The following is a 21625-nucleotide window of genomic DNA, read 5'->3' as shown; positions in this document are numbered from 1 at the left end:
AATTTCATGAAAGGGTTTCCAGGGCTTTAAAATGTTTTCAAATCATCTGATATAGGAGTCTTCTGTCAAATCTACCATCGCAACACTGCTGTCACTAGCTGCCGCAGTCATGTGATAGGAGAGAATATCATTAAAGGGGTTAGCCAGTAGGGAAATAGCTAAAACAGGCACAGAATGGGTTAAGCCAATCTCCTGCTATTTTTGTTCCAGCGGAAGACAACAAAAAACACCCACTGACTCCCGGAGGTAACCTGTCTTAGCCAGTGGATACTAAATGGACGTTACCAAGTATTGCATGTGGGTAAAGATCAAATTCATTATAGAGTAAAATATAAAGTTATCCCCCTCCTCCACAAGGCTCTCCATAATGCCGCACCTCCCTACATTTATTCCTCATCTCTGTCTACCGCCCAACCCGTGCTCTCCGCTCACTCAATGACCTAACACTTACATCCTCTATTATCAGAACCTCCCACGCTCATATACAAGCCTTCTCCCGAGCTGCACCACTTCTCTGGAATGCTCTACCCCGGACAATCAGATTAACTCCCAATTTCTACAGTTTCAAATGCAAATTAAAGACGCATCTTTTCAGACAGGCCTATCACAATTTCTAATGTAAACCCTTCCGTACTATAATTAGAATCCCCAAAATTTAACCCTCCTCTGTCCCCGCTCCCACATTACCCCTCATGATATGATGCCATTTCAGGCTAACTTTATAGGTCCAAGCTCCATCCACATGTTAAAGGACACGACTAGTGATGGCTCATAAAGTTTTATGTTTGTGTAATGACAGTAACCTCTATTACAACATTGTCTGACCTCTGTATAAGCAATGCCGCCCCTGCTACCTCCTGTGTCACCCCCTCTACCTCATAGATTGTAAGCTCTTGCGAGCAGGGCCCTCAGTCCCATTGTGTGAAATGACTTTCTTTGTAATGATATTCCCTGCTGGACCATCCCTTCATAGTTACACTGTAAATGGAGATTATGACAGGAGCCTCAAGATTATTGGTATAGGAACAGATGTAGATTTGATAACTATTTTTGTAAATATTCTCTTCCTATTTGATAGAATTTGAATATTTTTGAACATTCTGTACAACTTTTTTTTTTCTTTTATGTTGCTGTATATTCAAAAGCAATTTATTTAACCTTTTAAGTATTAGTTGACTGTGGAGATTTCATGGGATTGTTGACAGAAGTCTTGGAAAGCTTTTCTCCATGATCATTACTTTATATAACTGATTTCTTGTTTGAAGAACCTACTAATACAGTTACAGTTACTCGTCATACATGTAGGATAGTTTTTAGCCAGCTTACAGATATCTTTCCAGACTGGCCCATATAAAATGCATGCTTGGGTTGCTTGGGTTGCATGCTTGAGTTGCTTGGGTTGGCCAATAATGCATGTGTTCTGAATAGTGGGAGAGGATAAGAAGTGGCTCTAAACACTCGCAAATAAATATATACATACCGTATATTAACATTAACGCCTTCTTTCACCTAAAATCTGGCAGTTGAGACATCCCCATATCCATCAAGTCCCACCGAAATGGGCAACTTCCACTGATATTTATTGTAACCAATGTGTATGACCATCTGAACAATTTATTCATGATATACATGAGTGGTGTAAAGAGAAGAGAAGGTGTTACAATAGAAAAATCTAAGTGTGTTACCAATCATAATACCCTTTCTCTGAGGCTTCATTCACTTCTGGGTTGGTAATCCGCTCGGGGGAGTCCACATGGGGACCCCCCGAATGGAATACCAAACACATTGGCAAGTGGTATGCAGTGAAAGCACAAAACCCCATAGACTATAATGTGGTCTGTGTGCTCTCCACACACTGTCCCCATCAATTATGTGGACATGAAAGTACTTTGTGATCTACTTTCTTGTCCACGTGATTCGTGCCGGCAGTGCACGGAAAGCACACGGACCACATTATAGTCTATGGGGTCTGTGTGCTTTCACTGCACACTGCTTGCCAGTGCGTTCGGTAGTCCACATGGGGACCCCGGAATGGATTACCAAATGCAGATGTGAAGCAAGGGTAACCCTTGGGCCAACTTCCTTTCCTCTGAGAATCCTGTGCAAGTTCTCAGTACCAAGTTGGATGGAACTAACCAAACTGATCTTCTCCTCCTCAAGGGTCACATGGTCAGCTATAATACATAAGATTAATGATCATTTCTAAAACTCAGAACTTTTTTTTTTGAATGATCCAAAGCACCTTCACAGTTAAAACAATTTACGACACTAGAAACTCCCCGCTATAAAGCCATTGTCCTACAGAAGAATCGGTAAAGGTTCATCAATCTCTGCTTTGTCTCCGAGATTTACATCTCTAATAATACCCACTGCCACTTCAAATATAAAACAGAAAAAAATATTCCCCAAAATCAGGTTTCATGCCTATTTGGCCATCTGTTATAATAAAAATTCAGTCTCCTCTGATATACATCCAGTCTTGTCTGGTCACATCATTTTCATTATGAGAACGCGTGCGATAGACAATAATGTCAGCAGTCAGAAGATTTTTCATTTTATGAGATTTAAAAGGTTATGACATTGCCATGCCTATTGTACTAAGAAGGGTATATACAATAATGAAGGAAAGAAAAAGACACTTGAAGAAGGAAAAAATTAATTTATACTATAGAAAAAATTTAAGATTTGGAGGGTTATGTTCAGATCTGTGTGGAAGACTCCAGAAATAGCCTGTCTTGTGGATATATATATATATATATATATATATATATATATATATATATATATATAATTTTTTTAGATTGGGAGAACAGCACAGCATTATTTTTTTCACCAAATGGTGTACTCTATGGTAAAACCAATGTACCATATTGTAAGCCAGGGAGGTATTCGGCACTGCATGGTGGTTTCTGTTTGTTTTGGAAATCAGAAAGGCAAATGTAGACAGAGCTTGAGACAGGGCATTGCGAGCAGAGACTGGACCCCATAGCAAAAGTTTGACTTGGGACCCCTCCCCGACATCATAGTGCCCCCATTACTTTTTTGTAGATTATGAGCCCCACATAGAGCTCACAATGTCCATTTTTTTTTTCCTATCAGTATGTCTTTGCAATATGGGATGGAAATCCATGCAATCACAGGGAGAACATACAAACTCCTTGCAGATGTTTTTTTGCCCTTGGCGGGATTTAAACACCAGGACTCCAACGCGGCAAGGCTGCAGTGCTAACCACTGAACCACCGTGTGGCCCCTAGTGCCCCCATTTCTTGCCCCCACACAGTATAATGTCCATTTACACACACTATTATGTCCCAAAGTGCATTCCTTCACACAGTATAATGTTCCATATCTCATACCTCCCAACCGTCCCGATTTCCGCGGGACAGTCACGATTTGGGTGACATGTCCCGTGGTCCCGGTTGGAGGGAGGTATGTCCCGATTTCAACTCAGATCTGCGACACAGGTCAGCTCCTCGCTTCCCCGCTGCCCGCCTCTCTCCCTGACACATGCGGCTGAAGCTGCTCGCGTGCTCGCTTCGCCGCTGCGTCTCTCTCTCGCTGACACATGCGGCTGAAGCGAGGAGCTGACCTGTGTCAGCTCCTCGCTTCGCTGCTGCCGCCGGCTCCTGGCTTGTAGACGCGATGTACAAGCCAGGAGCTGGCGGCAGCGGTGAAGCGAGGAGCTGACACAGGTCAGCTCCTCGCTTCAGCCGCATGTGTCAGCGAGAGAGGCGGGCAGAGAGCGGCGAGGGAGCTGAGGAGAAGGTAAGTTTAATGTGGAGGTGGAACGTGAATCTGAGGGCAGATGAAGGAGAGGACGGCATGACACTGGGGGCAGAGATGGAGAGGATGGCATGACACTGGGGGCAGAGATGTGGGGACATGAATCTGGGGGCAGAGATGGAGGGACATGAATCTGGGGGCAGAGATGGAGTGGACATGAAACTGGGGGCAGAGATGTGGGGACATGAATCTGGGGGCAGAGATGGAGGGACATGAATCTGGGGGCAGAGATGGAAGAGGGACATGAAACTGGGGGCAGATGAAGGGTGTATATGAAACTGGGGGAGAGATAGAGGGGGGGCATATAATTTACGGGTGACTGTAGGAGGATTATACTGTGTGCAGGCACATGAAAAATTAACGAGTGGGTGGAGTCAACACAAAAGTGGGCGGGGCTAAATTTGCCGCGACGCGCTACGCGCGCCGCACATTTTGTCCCTCTTTCAGTTCTTCAAAAGTTGGGAGGTATGCATATCTGCCCTTCCGCACTGTATGATGTCCCATAGTGGCCCCTTCACACAGTATACAGTAATTTCCCATAGTGGCCTCTGCAAACAGTATCATGTCATAAAGAGGCCCCTCCGTCAGGGGTGAACCTACCTTTGTCGCTGCCCGAGGCGGACGACAGAAAGCTGCCCCCCCACCCCCGGGAGGAGGGGGCGGAGCAAAGGGGGTGGGACGGGGCGAAGGGGGCATGGCAGAGCGGCATTAGAAGGCAGGGAGAGGACCTGCTCTCTGCCTGAGCGTGAGAGGAGGCCGCTGGAGCAGCGCTGCTCCAGCAGCCTCCCCAATCCACTGCTCGGTGACGGTGACGCTAAGCCAGTCCAGGACAGCTTGTCCTGGACTGGCTTAGGTCAGCAAAAATGCCACCCTCCCCGGGGCCCTGGCATAGCGCCGCCTGATGTGGTCACTTCAGGTCGCCTCATGGGAGGTGCGGCGCTGCCCTCCGTACTGTATAATGTCAAAAAGCCAGCTCCTGCTCACAGTAAAATGTCTCATAGAGACCCCTCCATACAGTATAATGCACCATAATGGCCCCTCCACACGGTATAATGTCATCTAGCAGACCTTCAACACAGTATAATGTTCCATAGGGGCCCCTCCACACAGAATTAAAACCCATAGTGGCCCCTCCATACAGTATTATGATCTATAGTAGCATTTCCACACAATATTATATTATATTGCATAGTGGCCCCTGCACACAGTATAATGTCTCATAGCACCCCCTCCAGAAAGTATAAGTTACACAGTGCCCCCCCCCCAGAGAGTATGTGGCCCCTCTACACAATATTATGTGTCATAGCAGCCACTGCATACAGTATACTGTCCCCTAGCAGCCTTCACATGTGACAACTGTGGCAGAGTCCAGGAAAGGTAAGTACCATTGGTTTTTATATTTGTCACTTCTACTGGGGCTCTGATGGTGTACTACAAAAATTTTGGGTTCCGCTGAACCTGAAATTGTTACAATATTTGCAACGAACACCATTGGGGCCACGATGACATAATGCTATGTGGAAGGGTCACCATGGGACATAATGCTCTGTGGAGGCTGCTATGGACCCTTATACTGTATGCAGGGCCGTTAGGACACATAATACTGTGTGGAGGGGCCATTATGGGAAATAACTATATTACCTGTCTTCAATACAACGCCAGGAACGCTCTGTTCACTCTCTGCCTAATATATCCCATCCCTTGTCAGGAGCCATATTAACAAGAAAATCAATGCTATTCATGTAACTTGGCCGTGGTTATGTCTTATGAATGTATACTAAGGCTAAAGACACATGTTGCAAGGCCGACTGAACTTCAGGCCGGGATGTTGGTGTTTTTAGCTAACAAAGTGAAAGATTTATTGATTCCTGCCTGTGATTTCTCACCGGCAGCGCGGTAATCTGCAAAACCATTCTGTCGGTAACATGTCACAGGCAGTGATCAATAAATCTTTCTCTATGTTAGCTGAAAACATCAGCGGCCCAACCCGGAGTGGCAGCCATGTAATGTCTATAGATATTCCTAAGAATTGACCAGTAGTGTTATTGTGGCTGTGTCCAATTATATCATAATTGTAAAGCTGCAGCAAAAGCAATGAGAAAAGTTAACAAAGCAGAAAATAACTATGACTACATCTCGGGAGAATTTTTAACAGACAGTCGTCTATTTAATTCAGGTCAAATATTAGTTGATTATAATTGTTTGCTTTGGATAAATGCGCAGATACAAGGTGACTGGAAGGATACAGAGGCGCGTCAGAGGCAATGAGACAGATTTACTCATCTTGTTGCATTATTTTTAGACATGACATCATCATGGTCACTCATGATCTTGAGTATGAGCAACCCTGCCATTAACATACAAACTAAACTGCCCCATTGGTGAGTGGTCTCTGAAATATAAAGACCAAATTGACAAGTGGATGGTGAAATTTGGCCAATCAAACTAAACAATTTCATTTTTGGCTGACCGGTGGTTGAAAATTTCCAGCACAGTGGATATATATATATATATATATATATATATATATATATATATATATATATTTTTTTTTGCCATATGAAGGCTACAATTGATCTTGGTAAACTTCAGTATTTTTAATAGGGTCATAAATTCTAATGTGTAGGGGCCATCTTAAGACTAGACAGAAGTTTCGTGCAACACTCTGACGAAAAACTGACGAATCCTCTGATGAAATTGAAGGGGTTTTCTAGACAAAATATATTGATTACCTATCATAGTTACATAGTAGATGAGATTGGATGAAGATATCAGTCCATCAAGTCCAACCTGTAACCCTACAATCCCTACAGTGTTATTCCAGGGAGAGGCAAAAAAAACCCATGAGGCTCATGCCAAATCCTTAGCTCTTTTCTCTGTAGTGGCCGTACTGACATATTGGCAGCTTATCGACAGGGCTCCTGTGTGTTTGACCTCCTCCAATCTGATCTTTTAAGACAGAATTTGTTTATATAGGAGCTACGCTACAGAAACTCCGCATGGACACTACATAGAGAACACAGCTATCTGTTTCCAGCCCTGTTCTCTGTATACACAGTTGATCATTGGGGGTTCTTAGTGTTGAACCCCTCTAATCTGCTATCAATGACCCATCTGAACTTCAATATTATTTGCCCAGAAAACTCTTTTAGACCAAGGCCCTACGGGACATCCCACAGCAAAAAAGTGCTGCGTGAAAAACCGCGGCAGTAATGAATTGCAGTTCTTCCCACAGTGCTTTAGACAGAAAGTTTCCAGCGTTTTTCTCTGCGGACTTTCTGTTACAATTAGGCTGGGTTCACACAGAGTATTCTGGCTCGTCATTTGGTACCATACACGCGGCGCTATTTTGCGGCCATGATTTTGCGGCGGCCGCAAAATGGCACCGCGTGTACGGTACCGGCTCCCATTGAAAATAATGAGAGCATATACGGCCCGCAAATCCTCCCGCGGCGTTTACGTACCAAATGACGAGCCAGAATACTCCATGTGAACCCGGCCTTTAGGCTGAATTCACATGGAGTAAAGTGGAGTGCAATCTGGCTGCAAAATTACGGGCGCAAAATTGTGCAGCGTATATGATCGGAACTCCCATTGAAATCAATGGGATCTTTTTGAGCGCGCAAACTCTGACACTTCGTATACGTACCAGATCGCGCTCCACTTTATTCCGTGTGAATTTAGCCTTATACCTATAGGAAAACTGCTGGCATTCCCGCAGGTATAATTGATATGCTGTGATTTCAAAAACCGTGCCAGTTATGGAAATTGCGGCGTGTCCACACCACAGTTTTTACCGCAAAGTGGGTATAAAATTTGCTAGAATCCCATCCACTTTACCCTTACTGTAAAACGTTGTGATTTTTCCAGCTGCATTTACACCGTTGGCAAATCACAGGGTTTACATCCCATGGATCTTCAGCCTTAGGCTAAAGCCCCACGTTACAGAAACTCAACTTTTTTTGTTGTAGATTTTTTTGAGTTTTTGAGCCAAAGCCAGGAGTGGATTGAGAAAAAGGTAGAAATATAAAAACTTCCTCTATATTTCCCCTTTCCATTTGTAGGCATGCTTGGCTTGGCTCAACAAATCTGCAACAAGAAAAAACTGTGTTTCCGCAAACCGGGGCCTCATCCTCAAGGTAGAATCTGCTGCATTTAGATTATTGCTCTATTGTATATAGACATTGGAACAGCATTACATCATATTTTTACAGCATATTATCAACATGTTTTTTTTATTTTTAATTCACATGAGCATTGATGTGGAATAACTGATGCATTCTCTAACTTAGCGATGTGTCATCAAAACAATAAGGCAAAAATGACTATTATAATTAAAATTGTTTTATAAATTTTGCATACAATTGTACAGGTGTGAAAGAACCATTTACCACTTACATCATGTTTATTACGGTTGCGATATGTGTTACAACACAGATATGAGGTGTTGCCTTACAGACTGGCATCTTCTACATAATTCAATAAATATATGTACATGTTATTTGTATTTTTTTTCTTAAATCTATGGCATTGTGTGTAATATTATGAAGTTTCATCAGATCTGTGTATGTTCTTTTGTTATCCATATTACTGTATTTGTATCTTTAATAGAGCAGAAATACTGAGGGCAATACTAAATGGATAAAAAATACTGAAAGGTCACAAAGCTGAAAGAACAAAATGCTGCCATAAATACTGAGCTAAATGCTGGAATACAATCTGCGTTATGTAATCTTATTTCAATATACAAGTTATTGAGATCTTACAAAGAAAGTTTTCTCCATAAAGGTAGACAAGGTTACGTATAACTTTATAGATTTACATGAATAAAACTCTGAAAAGACTGAAATATTTTATGTAGATGAAATAAGTAAACACCAATAGTAAACATAATATTGTATAAGATATACAATATGTGGGGAGATAGCTCGGTAGAAGCAGTGGTGTGGACCCAAACAGTCAAGAAAGGGCCACAAAATGTGCAGGAAACTGGTTTATTTAGAATAAAAAACAGGAAAATAAATAAACCTTGACTTCAGGCATAAAATAAGCAAAACAAAACACAGCCTTAACTTCAGGCAAAAACAAAATAGAAAACCTGCTCGTCTGAGCAACTAACTAAACAGAAACTAACTGTACATGTGGCTTACTACCAGACACATGAACAAAAGAGGTGCAATATTGTCCCACCGGAGTCAGGGTTACAGGACAGAACTATACACCTCCTATCACCACATGGAACTGCACTAGAGTGCAGGATCTGCAAAGTTTTTCTGGCCCAGTAATAAGCCAAGGAGCTACACCTGGGTTAAGGTCTACTCCAGATCTGCCCTGGACCTCACATAGGTCAGAAACCTGGGGCTGATATACCTGGACTCCAGCACTCTGCCTGACACCTTCTCACAAATATAATTAAAACATAACCATGTTAGGCTCTATTCAGATTACATTTTTAAGGAATGCAAAGAACGAATGCAAAAACCAGACACAACCATTTATATAGACATTAATGTAAAAAAAAATAAATGTACATTTCTGTCCATTTTTTTAGACGGAAACAAAAGTATTGTATTCAACGTTTTTGTGTCCTTCTAAAAGAAGTAAAAAAATAAAAAAAATAAAACGGAGAAAACGATTATTATTATTTTTTTTTTTAAAAAAAAACATTGTTGTCTACAGTATGTTAATGGATGGTCATCCATTTGCAATCGTTTGGAGAAAACGTGATCTGAACAGAGCTTTGGAAGTATTAGTAGTACATGGATATCCAATGACAAACATTTATGGGATATCCACGTCCACACTGTTCCCATAACTCCAAATCACTCCTATGGGAGAAATGGAAAGAGCAAAGTGCCCAACATCCTAGCCAACCTGACTTTGGCTGTCTACATGGCTTCGCAACTTCTTGGAATTGCCTGTATATCTTGGGGTGTTGAGAAAACAAATAAGGATAAATTCACACCTGCACTCAGTTTCCTTTCGGAGATTCCAACCCCCATTCCGCTTGAAAAAAAGCAGAGAGAAATTTCCCGTAAGTCCATTATGGTTTATGGGTTCCACGAGTAACCGCTTTTTAAGCAGATTGGGTTCCCTAGTGCAGGGGTCCCCAACCGCCGGTCTGCGACCAGTACCGGACCGCAGGGTATGTTGCACCAGTCCGCGTACCGACGGCGAGGAGTCAGCAGCTGCACAATACTGACGCTTGGTTGTTGTTCATTGGGATAGGGTGAGCAAAGTGCGGGGTTGAGCCGGGACCCGCTGTATGTCCGGGATTCTAAGACTATGCAGGACATGCAGTGGGTCTTAGCTGCATCCCACACTCGCCTACCAAACTTTGGGCAACTACATTACATGTCACTTGTCCCTATGATGTGTAATGTAGCTGTAGTCAGGCTGTAGTGAATTTAATAGCAGCATTAGGAGTGATATCTGTCATCAGTAGCCATCTTCATAACCTGCAGTGTCCGTCAGTTTGTACTTCCTCTTGTGTTTTCATATGTACATGATTCTAATCTACACCCCCATGCTTAACCCCACCCCACCCACACCCCTTCCCCACCCCACCGGCTCATAGAAAAATTGTCTTGCTGAAACTGGTCCCTGGTGGTAAAAAGGTTGGGGACCACTGCTCTAGTAGACCAAAAAATGGAAACCTGAGCACCAGTGTTTATAGCTTGCCTATACCTTTTACTTATTTGCCTGCTTATTATCTTATGTTTCATTACAATCACTTGTGTGACATCCTTGTTCTTACAATCCTTAGAACCCACCATAAAACACAACACCATTACTTTACCTTTCAGTCCAAAATCGGCGGAGTACAATATCCTTAACTCGTGCCATCAATTTTGTGATAGTCTCAGACTATTATGTATCAATCACACTGTTGTTTTAGAACATATGTACAAAAGTGGCAACAAAAAACTTACTGTGCACAACCACCGAAGAGAGAGTGAAATGGCTTTCAAAGAAAAACCATGGGAATGTGACCTTTCTTATTGACAACACACCATGCTGAAATGTATCAGACCATATCACATATTTACCAGCTTAGTCAATAGCCAGACGTGCTGTGAAAATCTCTCTCTGTATCTCATCATTTATTGACAATATTTGACAGATACATTGTTGTGTTGCTAGAAAAAAAAATATAGGAACTTGAGAGGATTGACCAGGACTTTGCTAAAGATTTTTCTTTAAGGTAATTATTCTCAAGTTCTTAGATACATTGCTAAGAAATCCAAGCACTTCCTCTATACAATTTTCTATTAATTTCTGTGTTTTTAGTCTTTTGCCTCATCATTATTGTTATTATTTATCATCTCAAGAGGAACTTTGGTTGTGCTGGAAAGCAAATTATGAAGATTTCAGATGCAGGAGAACAGCAGTTGAAGACTGACTATCATCACTTGACTTATGTTGTTATGGGATCTTGTGTTACAGCTTGTGTTATAGTTCACACACATGATTAATTCTTCAAGCTTCAGAGCTGAAATCTGCTATCTATACTTTCTATCTCGTTGAGATTTGTAGCCTTTACATTGGACAAAGTATAAATTTGGAAGTATCTTGGCTCCCTTGAGGATAGCCTCATCCTGGTGTCTCATATTCATCAGATGGTTGGCTGGTCCTCTCAAATCAAAGTGTTTGGCCAACATTTAGCTAATGTGTATGGCCGCCTTTCTAGGTTATATGTTTATCATCCGGTACAAGAAGAAATTAGAGGCAATTGTCTGACTTCGCATCAGCACCAAATGGTGGTGTCTTCTCCAAGATCTCTGATCAGCCTGGTTGCTCTTTCTTCTAGAAATTCCAATCTACTATACAGTCTATTTACCATAAACTGACAATAAATATAAGACAAATATAGGCTGAAATGGTTAATAGTTAAAATTCCTCTTGGATTTTTTTTTAGCTTGTAGTTGGATAGTTAAATTGTACTATTGGTAATTTAAGGATCACTCAAGCATATACTTTTTTCCCTAATCTGATTTATCAGTTGTAAATGCAGTATTGTCTAGAAGTAGAATGAGATGACAGATGATTCACAAATGTTAAGGAGGACGTTTCACCACCTCCACTAACTCCATCTATTTGCGTCCTTCCTTCAGTTGCTGCTGTGCTGATTCAGGCATAGTTGGAATTTTTTCACTTCCCACCATTCCTGAGTAACTGGAACTGTTTCAGCATGCAATATGGATAGGCTTTGTACTGTCAAGTGGGTGGTCCTGGGCTGAAGCAGACAGACAGGGATTGCTGACTTGACAATAGAGACCCTAATTAGCATATCTGCTGCTGAAAATAACTTTACTGATTACTCAGGAATGGCTAAAGTAAGAGAAAAAATTCTAACTGTGCTGGAATCAGTGGATGAGAACCTCTTAAAGAATGCAAAGTCATGGACTTGGTGGAGATGGTGAAACATGCTCCTTAAAGGCATTGTCAAAGTAGAACAACTTATCTATCCACAGGTCAAACGATAAATGTCTGATCTGTGAGTCCCCACAACTAGAACCCCCACCAATCATCAGGTGCCTGTGTCCCTGGTCACTCTTTCTCTCCATTCAAAGCCTATGAGATAGCAGATAGCAAGCACTGTACTTGACTATGTCAGTCCTATAGATATTGATCGGAGCAGTGAAGAGTAATCAGTTGGGATTCTTGCAATTAGATACTTTCATAGTTACATAGTAGATGAGGTTGGATGAAGACATCAGTCCATCAAGTCCAATGTATAACCCTACAATCCCTACAGTGTTGATCCAGAGGAAGGCAAAAAAAAACCCATGAGGATTATGCCATTTGCCCTATTTCAGGGGAAAAAAAATTCTTCCCGACTGCAATCTGGCAGTCAGTATAAAAACCCTTGTGGATAAGTGATATGTAGTTACAACAGGAGAACCCCTTTATTTATACCTAAGAGTTGACAGGTAACATTCAGTAAATTAAGGGCACCCCACTATGAATTCAGGGTCCTTTGAATCAATACAACAGATTTTGTCACACTGGACTATCTACTGCCTCCAAAAAATACAGGGCTTAGCAGGTTAGTAAGGTTATCTTAGCATATTTTCCTTGCCACAAGAACATCTGCCTTGGCACAAGTACATGATCTCTACAGAAAGTAAATTGTAAGAATCTTGTTGCGGTAGATCTAAACAAATGTAACAAGGCTTGTAAATACTGTAATTTTTTTATGTTTCCTACTAAATCAAGGAATCCTCCAGTAATTACAGAAATGTTCAACTCCGAGTCCCATTCTGATCATTGTCAGTGTTTATGTAATTGACAAAGTACCCATAATGTCAACACTTCTCGAGGGAAGAGACGATTTGACTGCTATTATGAGCAATCATGTAAGAAAAGGAAGTATACAGCTAGACTGAGACAACAGGACATTGCCGGCAATGTAATACATAAACTGCTAATTTAACATATCCATCAACAAACTCTGCATGTTCTGCCTTCTAAAATGGCTTCTAAGCTTCGCAAAAGCAACCACAACATTTAAAGGGGCATTCCGATAATGTGCAATATAATAACTACAGTATTAATTCTTAAAATAATTTCCTTTTATATTAATGTTGCTAAATCTGTTTTTGCACTTCTAAGCTTTCAGCCATAGGGATAAAACTTCACTTTGTAAGGTAAGCCAGTCTGTTGTAGTGATGTCACTAACCAGTCAGCTATAGTGATTAGAGATGAGCGAGTAGTACTCGAACGAGTAGGTATTCGATCGAATACTACGGTATTCGAAATACTCGTACTTGATCGAGTACCACTCGCTATTCGAATGGAAAAAGTTTGATGCAGAACCAGCATTGATTGGCTGAATGCTATACAGTCAGCCAATCAACGCTGGTTCTTCTCCTACCTTTAGAAGTCTTCTCCCTGCAGCTTCCCCGCGGCGTCTTCTGGCTCTGAATTCACTCTGCCAGGCATCGGGCCTGGGCAGAGCCGACTGCGCATGTCTGCTTGTAGTGCGGACATGCGCAGTCAGCTCTGCCCAGGCCCGATGCCTGGCAGAGTGAATTCAGAGCCGGAAGACGCTGCGGGCATGCTGCAAGGAGAAGACTGCTCGGAGGATCCAGCCCGACCCTCACTCGTGGACTTGGTAAGTATAATTTGATCGAACGTTGCCTACCCCTGAAACAAGCATTTTCCCCCCATAGACTATAATGGGGTTCGATATTCGATTCGAGTAGTCGAATATCGAGGGGCTACTCAAAACGAATATCGAACCTCGAACAGTTTACTGTTGACTCATCTCTAATAGTGATGCCTGCTATTCTGTTGTAGAATGTCTTTAGTCAGTCAGTTGTAGTGATTTCAGGATCGATTTTAAAATCCGATTTCCGATCATTTTTCAGCCGATCTCGATCGTGAAATTTGCTCAATCGCCGATCGGGATCCGATCTTTCACAATCGCTCAGCCCTAATTGTACATTATACAAACAGTAGGGTTGAGCCGATCTTCAGATTTCAAAATCCGATTTTCGATAATTTTCCAGCCGATCCTGATTGCGATCGTGAAATTTGCTCTATCGCCAATCCGGATCTGATCTTTTCCGATCCCAATCACTCAACCCTAGTTGTAGAGTTGTCACTAGTCAGTCAGTTGTAGTGATGTCACCCAGTCATATATATTGATGTCACTAACCAGTTATTGTGTTGTCATTAGATAGTTATTTGTAGTGTTATCTGCCAGTCTGTTGCAGTGATGTCACTGGTCAGTCAGTTGTGATGAGGTCAACCAGCCAGTTCAACTGATGGGGCTGCCAGAAACCATATAATAATAATTTGACCTGAAACAGGCTTGCTCCCATATAAGTGAATGGGAGCAGGGTTGCAGTTCCAGGAGGTGCCAGACCCTTGCACCTGGAACTGCATTGAACTGCACCTAGGGGCCACATCGGGGTTTGGGTGTCGGATCCCAACCGATCTACTATAGATGACCTATCCTATGAATAGGTCATCTATATAAAAAATGTCCAGGTCCTAGAAAACCCTAGGTTAGTAAATTCAGTCCGGTATCTTTCCAAAAGCAACATTTACGTTATACTTCATACTGTAATTGAACTTATGTTAAAATCTATCTTAAACAGATGAGATCATGAAGTATTTTCCATCCTGGTTACATCATGTTCAATCTTTCAGTTCACTTGGGACCCTCATGTGAGATTTTGCAATATTTAATTGAGAATGATTGATTGCCCGCACATCCCTGGTGAGTCTGGTGAACAGAATAGAGGAGACGGTATTCCTAACAAATACATAAAACATTATGTTGCCTTCTCAGAGACTCGTCTGTACTAATACAGTTTAATGCAAACAGTGTTCTTGTTCCAGAGATACTCTGCAGAACTGGCAGTAGTCTTGGACTCCTCCAGTATCCTCCAAAGGGCAAATGCACTGTAAAATATGGAGCAAATAAAATATGGAAGTGCAAAGACGTTCAAAATAATAAATGTGTAACTCTAAATATGAAAATCCTTTGATTTATTATTTGATGCCAAAGAAATGTTCTTGGTGCCGACATAAACCTTCAGTCTCTTTTCATGTTCTACTCTTCTGTTTAGCAATAGAACAAAATAATTTGCTGTAATACTAATAATTCTATTATAGCTTAAACGGGACTATCCAAGGATGGCTTTAATACTTACTTCCCCCGGTGTCTATTTAGACCATACCATGGGTTTTTGGGCTGGGCCTGACTCACATGATCAGATTCACTACCTCCTTCCCTGTGTTTATAGGTATACCTGTACTATAGGGGCTGGCTTTATCATCCTGTGAATAGGTGATAATCCTATATTGCAGGAAAATGCCTTTAAAGGGGTGATACCATATGGTATATACAGTATATCCATCGGGTAGAAGATAAATTCATGGAAATGGAGGCATTACCCATGTTTTGAATGCAGCCAGACTGAATGTAGGCATGAATTTGCTGGACACTACAATCTCCCACTTCCATTCACTTCAATAGGGGTGCGAGAGAGTGCTATACTTTTGCTATCCCTAGCACACCCATTGAAATGAATGGGAAAGTGGATGTACCCTGTCCTTCAGCAGCATCCCTACATTCAACCCGGCTGACTCAACAGCGGTAACCCCCCCCCCATTCCCATGATCAATGGGGGTCTCAGCAGTCAGACACCCACATTCAGCCACTTATCCTATGGATAGAGGGTGAATGTGCTTCATGGTATAACCCTTTATCTATTTTTGAAATGGAAAAAGAAACTAAGAAACCTACATAAACAGGAAGAACATATAAATCCATGCACATATAGTCTACTGAACCCCCTAAAATTCTAAAATCGTGTTTTAAATTGCACCAGTAATTACACATGTCTTAAAAATCCTTTCCAAATTAGAAAAACATGGCTTCCCTTTTCTGAAAATAGTGCTATGCCTAGCTGTACACAGTATGGTCCACTCTGTTTGGTCAGTTGGGAAGAAAGCACATTGTCCGTCTGATCACTTCAGCCTCTTCAAAGAACTTAGTGGGATTTTTGGTTGTCGGAACCCCAAAAGCAATGTTTTAGTCTCAGAAAATCCTTCATTATTATGGGGGCAGCACCGTGGCTCAGTGGTTAGAACTGCAGGCTTGCAGTGCTGGAGTCCTGGGTTTGAATCCTGCCAGGGAGCTTGTATGTTCTCCCTGTTTGTGTGAGTTTCCTCCGGGTATTCCGTCTTCCTCCCACATTCCAAAGACATACTGATAGGGAATGTAGATTGTGAGCCCTATATGGGACAGTGACTGTCAATGTCCTGCCCACATGTAACCTCCAAAGACCTTCTACCCTGCTCTGCTTTTATACGCGCTTCACACAACTGTTTCCAGGATTTCTCCCATGCATGCCCCATACTCTGGAACTCCTTACCAAGAACCCTCCCAATCACAAGCTTCAAGATGGCCCTGAAGACTCACCTATTCAGGAAGGCCTACAACCCCCAATAACACTAGTACCACCATCCAAACATTCCCTTTTCTCATCTACTGTCTCCATCCCTCTTTCGTCATAGATTGCAAACCCTTGCAGACAGGGCCCTCTATCCCACTGTGCCAGTCGGTCACTATTAGTATTATATTTGTTTAGTATATTTTGTGTACAGTATGCAAATGCAAAGCACCATGGAATTAATATAATAATGTACAGCAGCATGGAATTAATATAATAATGTACAGCAGCATGGAATTAATATAATAATGTACAACACCATGGAATTAGTATAATAATGTGCAGCACCATGGAATTAATATAATAATGTACAACACCATGGAATTAATATAATAATGTACAACACCATGGAATTAGCATAATAATGTACAACACCATGGAATTAATATAATAATGTAGAGCACCATGGAATTAATATAATAATGTACAACAACATGGAATTAGGATAATAATGTACAACACCATGGAATTAGGATAATAATGTACAACACCATGGAATTAATATAATAATGTGCAGCACCATGGAATTAATATAATAATGTACAACACCATGGAATTAATATAATAATGTAGATCACCATGGAATTAATATAATAATGTACAGCACCATGGAATTAATATAATAATGTACAACACCATGAAATTAGTATAACAATGTATAGCATCATGGAATTAATATAATAATGTACAACACCATGAAATTAGTATAATAACGTACAGCACAATGGAATTAAAATAATAATGTGCAGCACCATGGAGTTAATATAATAATGTACAGCACAATGGAATTAATATAATAATGTACAGCACCATGGAACTAATATAATAATGTGCAGCACAATGGAACTAATATAATAATGTACAGCACCATGGAACTAATATAATAATGTACAGCACCATGGAATTAAAATAATAATGCACAGCACCATGGAATTAATATAATAATGTACAGCACCATGGAATTAATGGTGACATATAATTAAACAATAATAATAATAATAATAATGTCAGTAAAGTGCTGTGAAATATCACAGCGCTATCCAAGTAAGCATAAAAATAAAAAAATAAAAATGATTACACTTTTACATGAATGACTGGTATATACGGTATGCCAGGACAAATCTAAAGGATGATGAATTTTGTACTAAACCTCTTACTGCAGTAGTCAATGTCTTATCTTGTTTATTATAATACATTTATTCTCTTGAATACCGGTGCGTTTGCCTATAGCCATGAGAATTTTCTTACGTAAAAATGTACAGTAATTCAGTTTATAATGAGATGGTATAGCAAGGCAATTATAACATGACAATACAATTGCATAGGCAGAAGAAAAGAAATAGCAATTTCAAGGTACTGCAGAAGTGAGGCACATGGCAATGCCAGAACGCAGGCGATTATTAATTTTTTTAGCTGTCAGAATAAATTTTTATTTTTCAGATCTGGTGCGAACTGTACAGAACGCCTCGTAGGCTCCTAAGCTTCCTCACACTGTGATACTGTCTATTCTGTTACTGATTTGTATTCCGCTTCCTCAGTCAAAATCTAATTATTTTAAATCTGCATTAAAACATATATCAATTGGGACCAACCTTTTAAATTTGCTCTTAATCAGAAGTTAAGCCTTAGAGGCTGAACATAATTATGAAAAAGTTGCATTAATATTTCAAAATAAGCGAAATGTCAACATTTTCTGAATTGCCTCTAAAAACATCCTAGAGGAAGGGCAATTACACACATTTTGTACAACAGAGTAGAAACATGACAGTCAGAGCTTAATTTCCCAGATGTCGCTCTTTTTTTTTCTTTCCTTTTTTTCTTAAGAATTCTAGAAAGAACTGCTCAAAAAAATAGGAACTATTACCGGAGTTTTCCATATTAAACTAAAGATGGATGATAAAATCTGTACACATGATTTATAATCTAGTATGCCAAGATTAACCCTTTTATGTTGGAAGTATCTTGAGACTTAAGGCCAAAACCCCATGTTATGGAAACACAATTCTTTCCTGCTGCGGAAACGCAGCAGAAAAAAAACCCTCAAAATTTTACAGTACCAGCAAAGTGAACGAGATTATGACTAATCCCATCCATCAATTTTAGGGCGGGTTTCTGTTATGCAGGTTTCCGTTTCCTGCCCGAAACTGGACAGGAGACAGAAACCTGCAGTCATTTTTCAAACCCATTCATTTGAAACGGTTTGGAAAGTGTCCGGCTGTGAGCGCCTGTGAGCGTTTTGTGCTCTCCCCGGTGAAACCGTTTTTGTTAACTGGACAAAAAGTCGGACATGCAGGACTTTGTGTCTGGTTAAAAAAAAAATGGTTTCACCGGGAGAGCAGAAAACACTCACCGGCGCTCACAGCTGGACATGGTCTGCCAGGTTTCTGTTTTCTGTCGGCAGAAGATGGAAACCTGAAAAAGCCTGAGTTCGGGCACTGGTGTGAACCCGCCCTTACCAGAAAAATGTTGGCAATCTAAAATGCTGCAGGGAAAACACAATGGATTTTCTTTTTTTTTTTTTTTTTAGCTGTGCAATATGGGGCCTTAGTCTAAACCAGTGGTTCCCAACCTTTTTTGCACCAGGGACTGGCTTCAAGCATTACAACTTTTCCATGGCCTGGCAGGGAGGCGTGGGGGTGGGGCAGAGGCAAGGTTATGGTTATATGAGGGCAGGGTTATGGAGGGGTAATAACTATCAGGTAGCGTAATATCCGGTAGTGTATTTAATTGCCAAAGTAACTAAGCAGCAGGAATGTCTCACCTTCTGTAATTGGCTGATTACCTCTTGGAGACGTGATGCCGCCTCTTTCTGGAAACCATCTTTCTGCAGTGTGGTAACCAGCCGATCACAGAAGGTGAGGCGTTCCTGCTGCTCAATTACTCTAGTAACCAAGTACACTATGGTGAAGCGCTGCATTCTATTGCTAGGAGAAGGTTTCTTAGAACTGAAACTAGCCCACTGCCCTGCTCCATGGACCGACCATAGAGCCCCACAGCCTGCTCCTGGTCCATGGACCGGTGATTGAGGACCCATGGTCTAAAGGGATTTTCTGGGACTTCTTAATTGATGACCTCAATTGGAGATCCTTGGAAGTTCAATACTCTGAACCTCAGCTGTGTTGAATGTCATTTCTACTTTGCAGGCCATGTGATGTAACATTAATTGATTACATGCTTTGATTCCATTCAAGTGAATGGGCTTAGCTGCGATGCCAAGCCCAGCCAATGTAAAAATGTGCTTTTTAAGTACTGAAGTGGCTGCATTGTTCAAATGAGCTTCAAACAGATGATCTGCTGGGAGTCTCGGTATCAATCGCCTTGATGATCTTTAGATAGATCATCAATTATATAGCCCGGAAACCCCCTTTAAGGGTGAGGCTCCACTTTGCGGAAATTCAGATTTTTGTTGCAGATTTTGCTGTGGTTTTTTGAACCAAAGCCAGGAAGGATTCCAACAGAAGGGAGAAGTATAAGAACTTCCGATATATTTCTCAGCATAACCTGCAACCAAAAAAAGCAACATTTCCACAATGTGGAATCTCAGTCTAAAGGAACATCTTGAAGTCCATCAGCACCATTAATGGAAAAATCGAAATGTTCCTCAGTAGATGTTGTACGTCCCAGTTATACATAAGTTGTACAGTACACTTTCTGTGGTTTTGTAGTTATTAATAATCCACATATATGTATGAGGGCTTGTTTTTGGCAGGTTAAGTTGTATTTTCAATGACACTATTTATCAATGGTGCACTGATATTAACAAAGGGGGGGTGGCTTTAAAAAAAAAAAAATATAATAATAATAATAAAGCTGAATTTGTCTTGCCTCTTGAACTAGCATAATATAGTTACAATCTGAATATAAAGCCAGACTTACAGAGGTTTTCCTTTAGATTCACACGTTAAAATGAGTTGCTGTCCTTCTTGTGGAAGAGGAGTGGAGGGCAGAATCTTAACGGTAGGAGTATCTGTAAATGAGAAAAGTACATTATGAACTGAAAAAAAGATCAGTATCAGTGTCACAAAAAATAAATTTAACGTGATTGACTAAATGAACTAATTTTAGAAAAATATCATAGGACGATAAAAGAAAAATCCCAGCAGTGAATGGTTAAATACTTTCAATGGTGGCACCATGTTTGATATTTCCTGGTGACTACTTTGGTGTACGCATGTAACAACCATATAGTTCTATAGCATGAGTGTACAAGTATACAGTATTATAAATTGCCCTAAATACACTATGCAACATGATATTTTTTGAGAAATTTCCTACCATTTTCGACAGTCTTCTTTATCCCGTATACAATACAGATCTTACAACATTACAGATGACTAGGACACACTCAGTAGTGTAACTTGAAGCTTCTGGCCCCAATGCAAAATCTTTAATAGGGCCCCTAAATATGATGGTCCATTTAGAATAGTAGTATATTTTGTGTTGCAGAGGGATCCCCCTATAGCTATTCACCTGGCCCCTCTAAGAACAAAAGCAAAATGCAAAATGAAAATATCATAGACCAGAAGATCCTGAAAAAGGTTTTAAAATATATTGTATTATAATGTGTCATTGTGAAATATCAGAAGTGTATACAATATGTGTCCCTTGGGTCCCTTGGGCTGTTATTGGCTCTGCTCAAGTCTCCTTTAGTAGATGGGATTACCTGTATACAAACCCATAGAAATAAATGAGTCAATAAAGAGTGAAACATTGTCAATGACAACTGAAGGGTCACAGGGCTGCTAACATCCAAACCTTTCTACTGTCTTCTTGTAACACCAGTTGGTCACAAGTTAATCCCAAACCTTAGAGTAGGTCTGACTTATACAACAGATGCAGAGTCAACAATCCTGACATTTATGAAGCCCAA

At 40.8% G+C, this 21625-nt stretch overlaps 1 protein-coding gene across 3 annotated transcripts in view; it reads right to left on the bottom strand.

Annotated features, from left to right (window-relative positions):
• The window catches only part of CADM2 (cell adhesion molecule 2), a 1317105-nt gene that overhangs the window by 141501 nt on the left and 1153979 nt on the right, over positions 1–21625 (bottom strand). For all 3 annotated transcript variants that reach the window (XM_075263548.1, XM_075263549.1, XM_075263550.1), the window contains one exon: positions 20632–20722. In XM_075263548.1, coding sequence (XP_075119649.1) covers positions 20632–20722 — 91 coding nt within the window. The remainder of the gene's footprint in view (positions 1–20631; positions 20723–21625) is intronic.

The sequence above is a fragment of the Leptodactylus fuscus genome, chromosome 2 (assembly GCF_031893055.1).
Source record: "Leptodactylus fuscus isolate aLepFus1 chromosome 2, aLepFus1.hap2, whole genome shotgun sequence".
NCBI lineage: Eukaryota > Metazoa > Chordata > Amphibia > Anura > Leptodactylidae > Leptodactylus > Leptodactylus fuscus.
This window is presented reverse-complemented; position numbering and strand designations above follow the sequence as displayed.